Below are 13176 nucleotides of genomic sequence, written 5' to 3'. Positions count from 1 at the left end.
CATGGTAACCTTGAGACAGACCCATTTAGTGAGTCTGCCCCCATAATCAGATATCAAACGAGCAAGAACCCATTTGGATCGGCCAATTTTAGTCCCACAAAACACACGTTAGATTGCCAGATATTAGATATGTATAAGATCTTTCTTTCATTGTAGAAGAGAATACAACAACCTTCTTCTTACAATCCAGAAAGAAATTAGGTTTCTTTATGCCCGCAACGGAACACGAGCGACACTTACGCTACTTCGCTCGGTTCTCTCAAGGCAATAACCAAAACACCCAGACCTAATTTCATGTCAAAACCCAGAAAAACAACCTGGAATTTATACAAACTGAACAAAACCCATGATTACTTAAAGTGAGCGAAAACAGAGCAGAGCATCAGTTTTAAAAAGCTCGAATTTTGGAAGCTTCATGGTTATTCACCATTCAGTTTTCATTTCCAAATGTTTCTCATCATTTGCTCTCTCACTCTTCTTCACCAAATCTAACAAAAATACGAAAAAAAATTGAAGCTTTTAGAGGCACAAAAATCTGGAATAAAATGGGAACAGACTAGAACACTCGATACAGAGGCGGAGACTGGAGGCAGGAAGCACCCGTAACACGGCTTATATAGAAGGATAAACCCGAACCCTAACATTTCCAAACGGCGTCGTTTGATTATATTTAGACTGAAATGACGAGAATGTCCTTGAGTGATCGAACGGTCCACATCTCTCGGCTCTATTCATATAAGAACCCTCTTCCTCATTCTTGCCTCTTCCTCTTGCTCTGTTGTTTTAGGGTTTCTGAAGCTCCTGCCGCCCCTTCGCTGATAAGCAAACAGCGATTTGTTCAAGATGGTGAGCACAGCGAATATTTGAAGACCCTTTTTTCCGATCTGAACCGGTTTCAGTTTAAATGGGGTGCTGATTTTTCGTGGTTTTGAAATACAGGTGCTTCAGAACGATATCGATTTGCTTAACCCACCGGCTGAGCTCGAGAAGAGGAAGCACAAGCTCAAGCGACTCGTGCAGACCCCCAACTCTTTCTTCATGGTAACTAAAATCCACCTATTACTCTTTTTCGTTTTCTTCGAGATTTTATTTTTATTTTCCCAAGGACAAATTTTGATTTGTTTCTTTTAAGATTTGATTTTTATTTTTCGGAGGGGCTAATTTTGTTTTGTTTTGATCACGCCCAGGATGTTAAGTGCCAGGGTTGCTTCAACATGTAAGTGATGCTAATTTTGAATGTTCAATTTTTATTGATGCTGTTAGTTTCTGTTTGCGTGTGATTTTACTGAAGCGAAGTTTTTTTCTGTGTGTGCAGTACGACTGTGTTCAGTCACTCCCAAACCGTTGTGGTGTGTGGGAATTGCCAGACTGTGCTGTGCCAGCCCACTGGTGGCCGTGCCAGACTCACTGAGGGTTGCTCTTTCAGAAAGAAGGGGGATTGATTCATGCTGATACTGCTTTTGCAAGAGGCTTGATTTTGAGGATGGTTCTCATTTTTGTAATGGGTTTCTAGTTTTTTCAAAGTGTATTTCTGTTAGAGAGAGTTTATGCACATTTGCCATGAGAGTGCTATGCTATGAGATGAAGTTCAGTTGTTAATGTTATTGATTATTCTTCTGTTAGTATCGTTGGAAATATGCTTTGAAATGAAGTTCAGCAGTTAACGTTATCTATTACTGTTATTGTTGGTCTGGAGATGTTATTGACTATGATATGTCTGCCCTCTATTATCAATGATTAAATCCCCTGTGGATGATCTTATTGCAGTTATTCTGTTCTTTATTGTGCCTTTTTGTACTCTAGAATTCGATTAGAAGTATGATTTAGTAAATTGTCCAGCTCTATTTGGTCTGGTTTAGTTTACTTTGTCTTCTGCCAAAGTGTCAGATTATCTTGTCTAAATAATCTCTCACTGATTGTGGGATATACTTAGTAGTTGGTGATTATTTGGTTTCAGTACAATGAATCAGGTCTAGAGTGGTGATTCAGTAGTTATTGATACAGACCTATGAACATGGAACCAATTATGGATCTCCTAGTACCTGCATGGTTCTTGTAAATCTTAATTGTTTTGTGCAATTGATTTGGCTGGTGGTTAATTGTTGGGTACTAGTAGCTGTAGTTACTCATTGTGAAACTATCATTTGGTAGAAATAAGATTGTGGCTTCACATTCAAAATGCAGTGGTTAGTGGTGATCTGGTCATTTTGGGGCATTGTTATTATGGTCAGCCTTTGTCATGTCTAAATCCCAGTTGTATGGCGGCCTCAACATCTTCTTTTCGTTTATGAGTTTCCAACTTCTGATTCCCAGCCATTTATACATAATCGGATTGGCCAAGCAAATTTCAATTTATTTGAGACGAGACAATCCGCCCGACATTCCAACCAACCAAAGAAGTGGAATGCTAGCAACTTTGTTATTTCAACATTTGTCGTCTCATGAGGCGGTAGTATTTCGTTTTCTAAATCATCTAGGCAAAAGTTGGTTCATCCAGTCTCTTTCGATAATTGAATCCGAGTACAGTGCTGCGAAAAAAGAAAACCAATGAACAAATTTGGGATAGAAAATATGTTGCCACATGACATGATGAAACAACATAATCTACTACAGTATCGACGACGATCTACGCATTTTACGTGTAGATAAATTAAAGAGAAATACGAGGATCTACGCATTTTAATTAAAGAGAAATTCTTATGCAGGGCACTCGCACCACCTCATGTGTAGATCAACTGAGAACAGAACCAGAATAATCGAGATAAAATATATATATAAGGACATGAAGAGGTCACCCGTTGAATTTGACGCATACATACATTAGCCTTCCTGCCGAAACATATAGCTTTTGATTTTGGTGGCCATGCTCAGACTGATTTCTCAAAAAACGTTTCAGTGTGCGAATTTCACTACCCATTGCAAACCCAACTCTTGCTCAAGCTTTCAACGATGTGGGTACACTGCCCAATTGACCCAACACTTGACGTGCCACCCAGAGCTTCCCAACCCAGAATTCGACTCTTACGCCTACGCAACTACACTCCAGCATCACATCCAAACCGGCGACTTTACTTCAGGAACGGCTCTTCACTGCGATATTGTGAAGAAAGGCGGATGCTTGGACCTGTTCGCTTACAACATTCTCGCCAACATGTACGTGAAAGCGGGTCTAGTCAGTGATGCAGTCAAGGTGTTCGACGAAATGCCCCACAGAAATGTCATTTCGTTCGTCACGTTAATCCAGGGGTTTTCGGAGTCTCAACGCTTCGTCGAGGCTGTAGAGTTGTTCAGTAGGTTGCATAGAGAAGGCCAGGAGCTGAACCCGTTTGTTTTCACTACCGTCTTGAAGTTGCTTGTGAGGATGGGATTGGCTGAGCTAGCTTGGACTGTCCATGCTTGTATTTATAAGCTCGGACATGGAAACAATGCCTTTGTTGGCACTGCTCTCATTGATGCATACTCTGTTTGCGGCGACGTGGATATTACTAGGGATGTTTTCGATGGGATTGTTTGTAAGGATATGGTAGCTTGGTCTGGGATGGTAGGGTGCTATGCTGAGAATGGCGGTTTTGAAGAAGCGGTTGAGCTCTTCTGTCAAATGAGGGTGATTGGATTCAGGCCTAATAATTATACTTTCAGCGGTGTGCTTAAGGCCTGTCTCAGGTTAAAGGCACTGGATCACGGCAAGTGTGTTCATGGATGTGTGATAAAATCATGTTTTGAAAAGGATCTATATGTTGGTATTTCATTGCTCGATTTATACACCACATGTGGAGATGTTGATGATGCTAGGAGGGTATTTCAAGATATGCCTAAAAATGAAGTGATTCCTTGGACTCTCATGGTTTCACGGTATGCTCAGAGTGACCACTGTGAAGAGGCGCTGGACATGTTCTGTCGGATGAGGCAAGCTTTTGTCGCTCCCAATCAGTTTACGTATGCTAGTGTGCTGCAAGCTTGTGCAACCATGGAGAGTTTAGTTTTGGGGAAGCAAGTACATTGTCAAGTAGTCAAGGTTGGTCTTGACTCAGATATCTATGTTTTAAATGCCCTCATGGATTTCTATGCTAAATGTGGACAAATAGAGAACTCAATGGACCTGTTTGTGGAATCATCGAACAGAAATGATGTATCTTGGAACACAATGATTGTTGGTTATGTCCAGTTAGGTGATGGGGAGAAGGCGTTGACTTTGTTTTCAGATATGCTTAGATGCCAAGTGCAGGTCACAGAAGTGACGTACTCTAGTGCTCTCCGTGCTTCCGCTAGCATAGCAGCGTTGGAGCCAGGACTTCAGATTCATTCAGTGACGATTAAAACCATATTTCACGAGGACACTGTAGTTGGTAATTCTTTGATAGACATGTATGCCAAGTGTGGGAGCATCAAAGATGCCCGCTTGGTGTTCGATAAGTTGAAGCAACGAGATGAAGTTTCATGGAATGCAATGATCTCAGGATATTCTTTGCATGGTCTTGGTAAGGAGGCTCTTAAACTTTTTGAAATGATGCAGGAAACAAATTGCAAACCAAACAAGTTAACCTTTGTTGGTGTCCTATCGGCATGTAGCCAAGCAGGACTGTTAGACCAAGGAAATGCTTATTTTAATTCTATGGTAGAAGACTACTACATTGAACCATGCATGGAGCACTATACTTGTATGGTCTGGCTACTAGGGAAATCAGGCCAGCTTGGTAAGGCTGTGAAGTTGATTGGCGAAATCCCATTTGAACCTAGTGCTATGGTATGGCGTGCTTTGCTCGGAGCCTGTGTTATCCATAATGACGTTGAGCTTGGAAGGATTTGTGCCCAGCATGTGCTTGAAATGGATCCCCAAGATGAGGCTACGCATGTGCTGTTGTCAAACTTATATGCCACTGCAAAGAGGTGGGATAATGTGGCTTCTGTTAGAAAAAACATGAAAAGGAAAGGAGTAAAGAAGGAGCCAGGCCTAAGTTGGATTGAGAACCAGGGCACAGTTCATTATTTCACTGTGGGTGATACTTCACATCCTGATCTGAGACTGATCAATGGGATGCTGGAATGGTTGAAAATGAGAACCTTGAAGGCAGGTCATGTTCCCAATTGTAATGTTGTTATGCTTGATGTTGAGGATGATGAAAAGGAGCGCCTCTTGTGGGTACACAGTGAAAGATTAGCTCTAGCACTTGCGCTGGTTAGAACTCCATCTGGGAGCCCCATTCGTATCATTAAAAATCTTCGGATATGTGTAGACTGCCATGCCACGATGAAGTTAATATCAAAGGTCGTGCAGCGTGAAATAATTGTTAGAGATATGAATCGGTTCCATCACTTTAAGGGTGGCATTTGCTCCTGTGACGATTACTGGTGATTGATTTTTATTAAGATCTGGTACTAGGAAGGTGATTTCATGAAGTCTTCCTGTCCTAAACATGGAGAAGTAGAATGGGATGCATTCTCTCGCAGGTAATTCCATATTTATGACCAGCAACATGAGCAAATAATACTGTGTCTAGTGTTTGAGTAGTGATTAAGGTGTAGTTGTTTGAAATGTTGGCCAAGCCACAGAAGTCAACGAAGAAATAAAAAAATGGATGCCATATTTAACACAAATCACAGAAGGATTAATAGTTACCTGATATGAAATCTCTTGCCTCAATATCCAGTTTGTAGAATTTGACACACGCACCATGCTTAAGACATTTGTTGCAACAGTGCATTACACTTTTGCTGATATATTATCTTTTTATATATTTTTTGGCCTGATAGCAGGGATAAATTATCTAGTTTAACCTTTTTGAATAACCATGATGAAGTTTGCACCTCTATTGCTAATTGGCATTTCCCAACATTCCCTAATTGAAGACCCTTCTGGGCCCCAAACCCCATACTCCAAAATGTGCAAACGTGGACTACAATTTCTACTGATCTTTTTAAATGCTGTCTTGTTGATAATTCGGAATTGTTCTCTTTTACTTTTTTTTTTCTTTTCTTTTTTTTAACTTTGGCAACTTCTTTGTTCCATTAAAATTTCTTTTTTCACTTTGTAAGTTCAGAAAAATGAAATGAAAAAGAAGGCAATCCACTTTCCCTAGAGATCAGCTTACCAATTATGGCCAAGTGAAATAATAGCATAGCCATTTGATTAAATGATATCATGCATTACCAATCTGTGGTATGAACTTAAGTTCATACACATCATGGGAGTTTAGCAGCACCCAGTTGCATGAATTTTTCGGCATACATTGTCACTGTCGTTGTCACTATGCAGCTCGAGTAAATTGCACGCACATGTTTTTTATCCCGATCCTGCAAGGATCAGAGTCAATCTTGGATGATCATGCATGAAACTTGATCCTGGAATTTTTTAAGTTTTTTTACTTTATTTTGGTCGTTACGGCATCATCTTGCTAAGAAAAAATTGTTGGTATATTGCATACATGCATCTGTCATTTGTGTGCAAGGATGCATGCATTTGTATTTAGAATCTACCTATCTATATGCTGTATATGAATAGTATGGTTTCTTTGGAAGTACATTGGTATAACCTAGAATTCTTTTCTCCACTTGTTACGGTCTTCCCTCTCAAGTATATTGGAGAACACGCTTAATAGACTTGTTAATCCACTGACTTAAGGCAAAAGCACTCATTATTTTTTTTTTTTTAACCTGATAGTGGATAATCATAGCCAAGTAAGTCATTTGCTATATGATAACTGCCTTCAAATATCTGCTATATACTGTGTATTACATCATAGTTTCAGTCATTTTTGACATTAGACACATCAAACCGCACTTTAAGTTTTCCGTATTGGCGCTTCAACTTATTATTCATTCAAAATTACGATTGTAATATTAAGTTTTTGACTTTAAAGTCTCAACTTTTCGATAATGTTGTAGGTGGTAGTGGATTAGAACAATGGTGGATTAGGCAGGTCTATTGAAACTTGCTCCATGGTAGCAACACCAGGAGTCAAAGTTGGCCTTTCTTCAAAAATTTCTGCAAACAGGTTCAAGGCTAGGAGTAAGTCATTTGCTATATGATAACTGCCTTCAAATATCGCTATATACTGTGTATCACATCATAGTTTTAGTCATTTGTGACATTAGACACATCATATCGCACTTAAAGTTTTCCGTATTGGCACTTCAACTTATTTTTCATTCAAAATTACGATTTTACTCAAGTTTTTGACTTTCAAGTCTCAACTTTTGGTGTTGTAGGTGGTAGTGGATTAGAACAATGGTGGATTAGGCAAGTCTATTGAAACTTGCTCCATGGTAGCAACACCAGGAGTCACAATTTGCCTTTCTTCAAAAATAGCAACACCAGGAGTCACAATTTGCCTTTCTTTAAAAATAGCAACACCAGGAGTCACAATTTTCCTTTCTTCAAAAATTTCTGCAAATAGGTTCAAGGCTAGGAGTGGAAATTCCAGCCTTTGGTTTGTGTATTTCTGTTTCGACGATTGACATGCACTTCAAGCCTCACATAATATGAATGTCCTTCCACTAGTTTGCTGCCTAGATCTTAATTGCTGCCCAAGTGATGTCTCACCAGGGAAATGACTATATTGGCAAAGCTTGTGACTACCGTACAAGTATTTGCACTAGTGAGTATTGAGTATATGGATAATTGGTGCATAGATAGGTTACTTGTTTTTGCAAGCCTGAACCACGATTTCACTTCCTTTTTCCTTTTTCTTTTTTTTACAGGAAGAATATTGGTCAACCTTAGCTGCCATTTTTATTATCTTGAAAGAAAAGTATGAATCAGGTATAACTTAGAGTTTCCACAGAAGAAAACATATCTCAAATTTATCTATAACAAATTGCATTTTTTTTTATTGTCAAAAATAAATAAATGCATTCCCTTTGAGAGAATTTACCTGTTGAGAAAGTAACAGTTCATCTTACTGAAAAGAGCTTGTTTATAGCTCTGCTTCAAAAGAGAATTGACAAACCAACTATAAAGTCCCCACTATCACTAGCAGTATTCAAATTATTCCAATTAATGTTGAATTTCTATTTGACTTTGTTTTCTTTGTGATCCACTGAGACTCATTACTAGTTATATATCCAACTCCAGATGAAGCACTAAATTAGGTTGCATAGTAGAAATCATTTTTATCTTCCACTTAAAAAAGAAATTAAATGTGATCATTTCCTAGAATAAATCATCTATTTATAATTATATACATGTCAAGGTGTCATCTAAACAATGTTGCCTTTGTGTATTCACAAGGAAATTGTTTGATACAAGTAGCATTGCATCCTTGTTCGACACTAAATGTCATGGACTCAACTTGCTTCTCAGATCAGCAAAGCCAAACAAATATCTAAAATTACTTGGAGAAAGACTCTGTTTTCTCCTTTTCCATTGCCCTTTGATCAGAATCTCAATGTTGCCCAATGAATAACTAACTGGTACATTCTTGTCTTCTTTTCCAGAATTACTACTTTTGCCAGTGTATGTGAATTTATTTTCTCTGGTTCATGTTACTGATAATAACCATTTCCGTTTGTAAGGATTAAGCAGTGTGTTCTGTTGCCAAACCCAGAGTAAATTAAGGTGCCTCTGTTTGACGTCACTGATCATCATATCCGAAAACAGTCCTGATACTGCAACTTCATTTCATATACCCTCTAATTGTCAAATGTTTGTAGGTAAGGAGGGTCTGACTTATAGAAGGCTACACTTTCAGAAGATTTTGTGCATCAATTCTTTGGTAACAGGTGTGGCTTTGGGTAAGCTTTCTTTATATATTCAAGTCACACAAATTTGCCAGAATTCTTCCACGTGTTCAGAGGAAGAGATTGATGAATTATTTGACAAATAGTTACTCACTTGTATAACTATTATGAGAACATTGAATTGCTCGATTCGATTCTGTAGAGCACTGAAACTGTAATGTAGTTTGTACAGCTCACAATTGAAACTTCATGTAGCTTCACCGAAGTTTTGGGTAGTCGGCATCATGCTATCAATATGTATTCTCATACTGAAATTTTTGATTATCTGACTACATATTGATAGCAACACTGTATAAATTTATAAGTTGTAACATGAAGAAAATGTTTTCTGATGGTTCACAGTGAGTTACCTACCAGATTGAGAGAAGGATGATACAGAGATATCCTCCTAAATTTCCATGTATGTTGATTTTTGAGGTTTGTTCCTCGTTTTCCCTGTATAGAAAATTGCCTAAACCTATACATGGGCCATGTCTTAAGTTTTACGCGAGCCCAGATTTATACAGTGATTGCTTTGGAAGCTGGCATCTCACAACTAGACTTGAGGGGCTCATCATCAATCTTTCCAATGCGTAAAGGCTTAGCATTAGCAAAACACTTAACATAATTGCCAAAAAGAGTTATGAAAATGGAAATAGTACTTTTCCCATTCTTCAAATTCATCGTTGGCAATTAGGGTATTGCAGCACTAGGAAAGTTAAGGGTCACCAATGTTGGTGGTAACCAAAAATTGTTTCTCAAATTTGAGCATTTTGCTCAATGCCGATGAAACTTATGTGCAAAGAGAATATGAGGATTGTTTTTGGCTTAAAATACGTAGTATTGGACAGAGGGGAGAGAAAATTCTAGTGCATGCGGGATATGGCCTTAGAAGGCATTGAGAAATTCATGGAAGTCTTATTCAGAACGTGTCCCTTTGGTATAAAATAACACGTTCGGATCATATATTCACATGGGAGAGGGAGGCAAAAGTATAAAGGTGGATCAGAAACATGCACGCACCCATAAACAGCAAACTAAAAAACAGAACTTTCCCAATGAAATTGGAACTCTCTGTTCCGGTAGGAATATATTTAGGGTTCCTATACGTTTTTCAAATTAAAACCAAAGAAAATATCTGAAAGGAAAATAACCAATACTCCATCACACTTAGATATTTGGTTTGTCTTTAGAGTGATTTGCTAGCCATCCTTATCAGGTCTGATGGTTTACCAGCGTGCTAATTGTGACGTCAATATATTATTGTTATTGGACTAAACATCATTCACCATCAACCAATTTAATATCTTAAGCAGTGGTTAGCTATGTTCAGGAAAACCATAATGTGAGTACTAAACTCGATTAGAACATTAACCAAAAATAAAACATGCTATGTTTAAAATTGCTTCTGGTACGCAAAAGAAACAAGCTTTTAATTTATATAGCATCCCGACTTTCTCTCCCCTCTCTCTCGCTCTGCTAGGGTTAGGGTTTGGAGTTTTTGAAAGTTGTACGGCGTCCCACTTCATGGCAACAGCTATTGCTTCCATGACAGCCAGGCTAGCGACCAAGTTGTCGCTCAGGGAGGGTGAGGAACCGGTTGACCTGGGAAACCTTAGGGTTCCGGGGAAGGAATTTCTCGTTCGCCGTTTCTACTTGGTGGGGAAACTCAACACTTGTAGGGCGGTGGTTTTGGATTCTTTTAGGAGCGCGGTGCGTTCAATGTAGAGATTGACGAGGACTGTGGAAGTTCAAAAACGCGGGGATCGTTTTCTGTTTACATTCACTCTTAAACGTGATGTCGCCCGGGTGAAGAGGGGAGGCCCTTGGAGTTCCAGCGGGCTATGATTTTGTTGAATGACTATGATGGCTTTTCAGTGATTGATGCGGTGAAGCTTGACTTTGTTTGGATCTGGGTTGGGATCCATGGCCTTCCACCGGGTATCTTGACAGAACCCACTGTCCGGCTGGTGGGAGGAACGATCGGTGAGGTTTTGGAGGTTGATCAACAGGCTATCCGGCGTGGTGATGCTCGGGTTCGTATTACTTTGGCCATCAATGATCCGGTGCGTTTGGATCGTCGTGTTAGGGTTTCGCCCACTGATGTTCTCACTTTGAGGTTTCAGTATGAGCGGCTATTGGGGAGGTGCAGACTGTGTACCCTCTTGAACCACGGAGGATAGAGGTGTTCAAGGGAGGAGGTGGAGGCGACTGACACTGTGGTGGACGATGGTTCGCAGCAGGTTCCGAGGCTGGCTCTTCCAGGGCTCGTGTTTAAGGCTAATTCCCAGCCATCTCTTTCCTTGCCTTCAAATTTCAAGGTCTCCAATCTGTTGAAGAAGAAACCAGTGCAGATTCGTCCTCTCCCGGAGGTGGAATCGTCGCCTGGGTCTAAAGATACCTCTGCTCTTGACCCTGTGGTTGGGATGCGTCGCCCTAGGGAAGAAGAGGATGAGGATGGTGGAAAACGAGCTAAACATAGCTTAGCATTGGTTTCGGGCATTCTGCAACCGGAGAACCTTGGGCTGGAATTCTCATTTGAGGGTTTGGTGGAGGTGAAGGTATCGTCGCCTCCCAAAGTGTACAAGAAGAAGGGCAGGCCTCGAGGACATAGAAATAAGGTCAAGAAGGCGATGTCTGTGAGTGAGGGTTCGGGGTCCATGGTCTCTACTGAGGATGGCGTTGGTAACGCGCCTGGACTTGAGGGAGCGACGACTCCGCCAGATTCCCGGGCTGTTTAGGAGAGGATCCCCCATGCCTACTAGGTGTGATATTGCTTGTTTGTTTTGGGCGACGTACACCAGACGGGTCTTAGGCATCAACTGAATTAAGGAGGTGTCACACTTCGGTAGTTGCAGGGTTATTGCTTTTTAGTTTCTTCTGCTTTTGCTGGTAGTTTTTTCTTTGATTTTGAACTTTTGTTTTCTGGATTTCCTTTTGGATTTTGAGTTCTTGATGAGCTTGCATTGTAATATGAAGGGTGCTTGTACCCCTCATGCTTGACCGAGTGAGGTCGTTATGATTTTCATCAATGGATTAGTTTTCCGTTGCCCTCAAAAAAAATAATTTAATATCTTAAGCAGTTACAAGTTCTTGCTACAAAACTTAGTAAATTTTTGAATTGATATTTTTTTTTGGCAAGGAGCAGGCAAATGCCTGAACGCTCAATTTATTGAGATATAGAAAAGAGACAACAAAGTACAACAACAACAACTGTTGTTTCGGCCTTGTGCCTTCTTTGTTTCATCCCTTCGACCAAAAAAAAAGTACAACAACAACTGGGGAACAAATTAATGTTCAAACAATCAAACCAGTGATAGAACTGAACATCTAACTGACTCGAAAACAAGGCAAGTCTTGTTAGTCCCTTACAATAAATCTACGGTACGGTGAAAGGAGTAGCTTCCCACCATGTCATACTAGAAGAAGACAAACCATGATTTGTAAGTGTATCAATCGCACAATTACCTTCCCGATATATAAGAGAAGAACATAGTTGAATTTGACATATAAGATGCACGGTTTGTCCCCACTTTACGAGAAGTTGTCAAGGCACCAACATGGAAGAGCGAAGGAAATCAAGGACTAGTGAAGAGTCAACTTCCAACCAAGTTCCCAATCTGTAACCAAATTTTTGGCTTATCTTTAAATACGTGCTCTTAGGACAGGTTTGTTTTGCCAAAAAGTTTGTTTAAATGGAGAAAATGCAAAAACTTGAACGATAATGTTATCAAAATATGAATATTGATGAAAATTTTAAGTAACATTGTCCAACATGCATGTGCTATATCAAAATGTATATCGGAGAAGATTGTTATGTAATATGGGCAATTATCAAAACTATATATGCTTTGGGAACATGCAGTAACCTTTTCTACAGAACCTAAATAAACAAAGGATTCGTTTCAAAAAAAAAATAAACAAAGGATTAATCTTCATTAATATCATATAGATATGATTCACTAGCTTTATCAACAAAAATATATATGAACACGAACAGGATGATCGAGGTTGTCTTATATGACAATTTGACATGTGCACTCATCATTCATCACTACTCCTCCACTCGTTTTTGTTTGTAGTAATTTGTACACCCTAGCTAGCTATAAAGCCTAAAGCTAGCTTGCTATGCTACTAAAAGACTAAGAAGATTTCTTGTTTATTATCCATGTACCCAAGCACGACATAACGTGTTTTGAACCTAGCTAGCAACATAGCTCATAACTGCAATGCAAACAATAGAAGAAACCATGATTAAAGTCCATGATAGGAAAAGCCAGAAATTTTTTTCATGAATTTTGTGCTGAGCTAGCTCGCTCTATCGATCCTTTTCATGATTCCCCTGCTTACCACGAAAGGACAAGCAATCAAAAAGTTTAAAGATCGATATGATATTTGTGTTTGGGCAGTTGAGCTGGTAATGTATGAACTATCTTGTCAAGATCTTAGAGTGGAATTACC

At 39.5% G+C, this 13176-nt stretch overlaps 2 protein-coding genes and 1 non-coding gene across 14 annotated transcripts; 2 read left to right on the top strand and 1 right to left on the bottom strand.

Annotated features, from left to right (window-relative positions):
• Positions 1-376: 376 nt before the first annotated feature.
• LOC112201275 lies at positions 377-467 on the bottom strand. Its single transcript, XR_002936715.1, has one exon. It is a non-coding gene; the product is annotated as a small nucleolar RNA SNORD36 (small nucleolar RNA).
• Positions 468-699: 232 nt separating this feature from the next.
• Positions 700-1766, top strand: LOC112198014 (40S ribosomal protein S27-2). The gene is made up of 4 exons (XM_024339020.2): positions 700-846; positions 940-1041; positions 1188-1216; positions 1316-1766. Exons 1-4 carry the CDS (start codon positions 844-846, stop codon positions 1440-1442), a joined length of 261 nt encoding a protein of 86 aa, XP_024194788.1. The 5' UTR covers positions 700-843; the 3' UTR covers positions 1443-1766.
• An 894-nt stretch (positions 1767-2660) lies between these two features.
• LOC112195981 (putative pentatricopeptide repeat-containing protein At5g13230, mitochondrial) lies at positions 2661-9101 on the top strand. 12 transcript variants are annotated; one of them, XM_040519261.1, is made up of 6 exons: positions 2661-5448; positions 6883-7006; positions 7207-7595; positions 7699-8409; positions 8522-8554; positions 8650-9101. In XM_040519261.1, exon 1 carries the CDS (start codon positions 2864-2866, stop codon positions 5351-5353), a length of 2490 nt encoding a protein of 829 aa, XP_040375195.1. In that variant the 5' UTR covers positions 2661-2863; the 3' UTR covers positions 5354-5448; positions 6883-7006; positions 7207-7595; positions 7699-8409; positions 8522-8554; positions 8650-9101. The 12 variants fall into 12 exon arrangements, with proteins under 12 accessions (XP_040375195.1, XP_024191998.1, XP_040375191.1 ...); XM_024336230.2 differs by having other exon boundaries at positions 8512-8554; XM_040519257.1 differs by having other exon boundaries at positions 7699-7759; positions 8300-8409; positions 8512-9100.
• The last annotated feature ends 4075 nt before the right edge of the window (positions 9102-13176 follow it).

Source organism: Rosa chinensis, chromosome 4 (genome assembly GCF_002994745.2).
Source record: "Rosa chinensis cultivar Old Blush chromosome 4, RchiOBHm-V2, whole genome shotgun sequence".
In the NCBI taxonomy this organism is placed as follows: domain Eukaryota; kingdom Viridiplantae; phylum Streptophyta; class Magnoliopsida; order Rosales; family Rosaceae; genus Rosa; species Rosa chinensis.
Note: the sequence above shows the minus strand (reverse complement) of the source record. Positions and strands in the feature narration are given on the sequence as shown.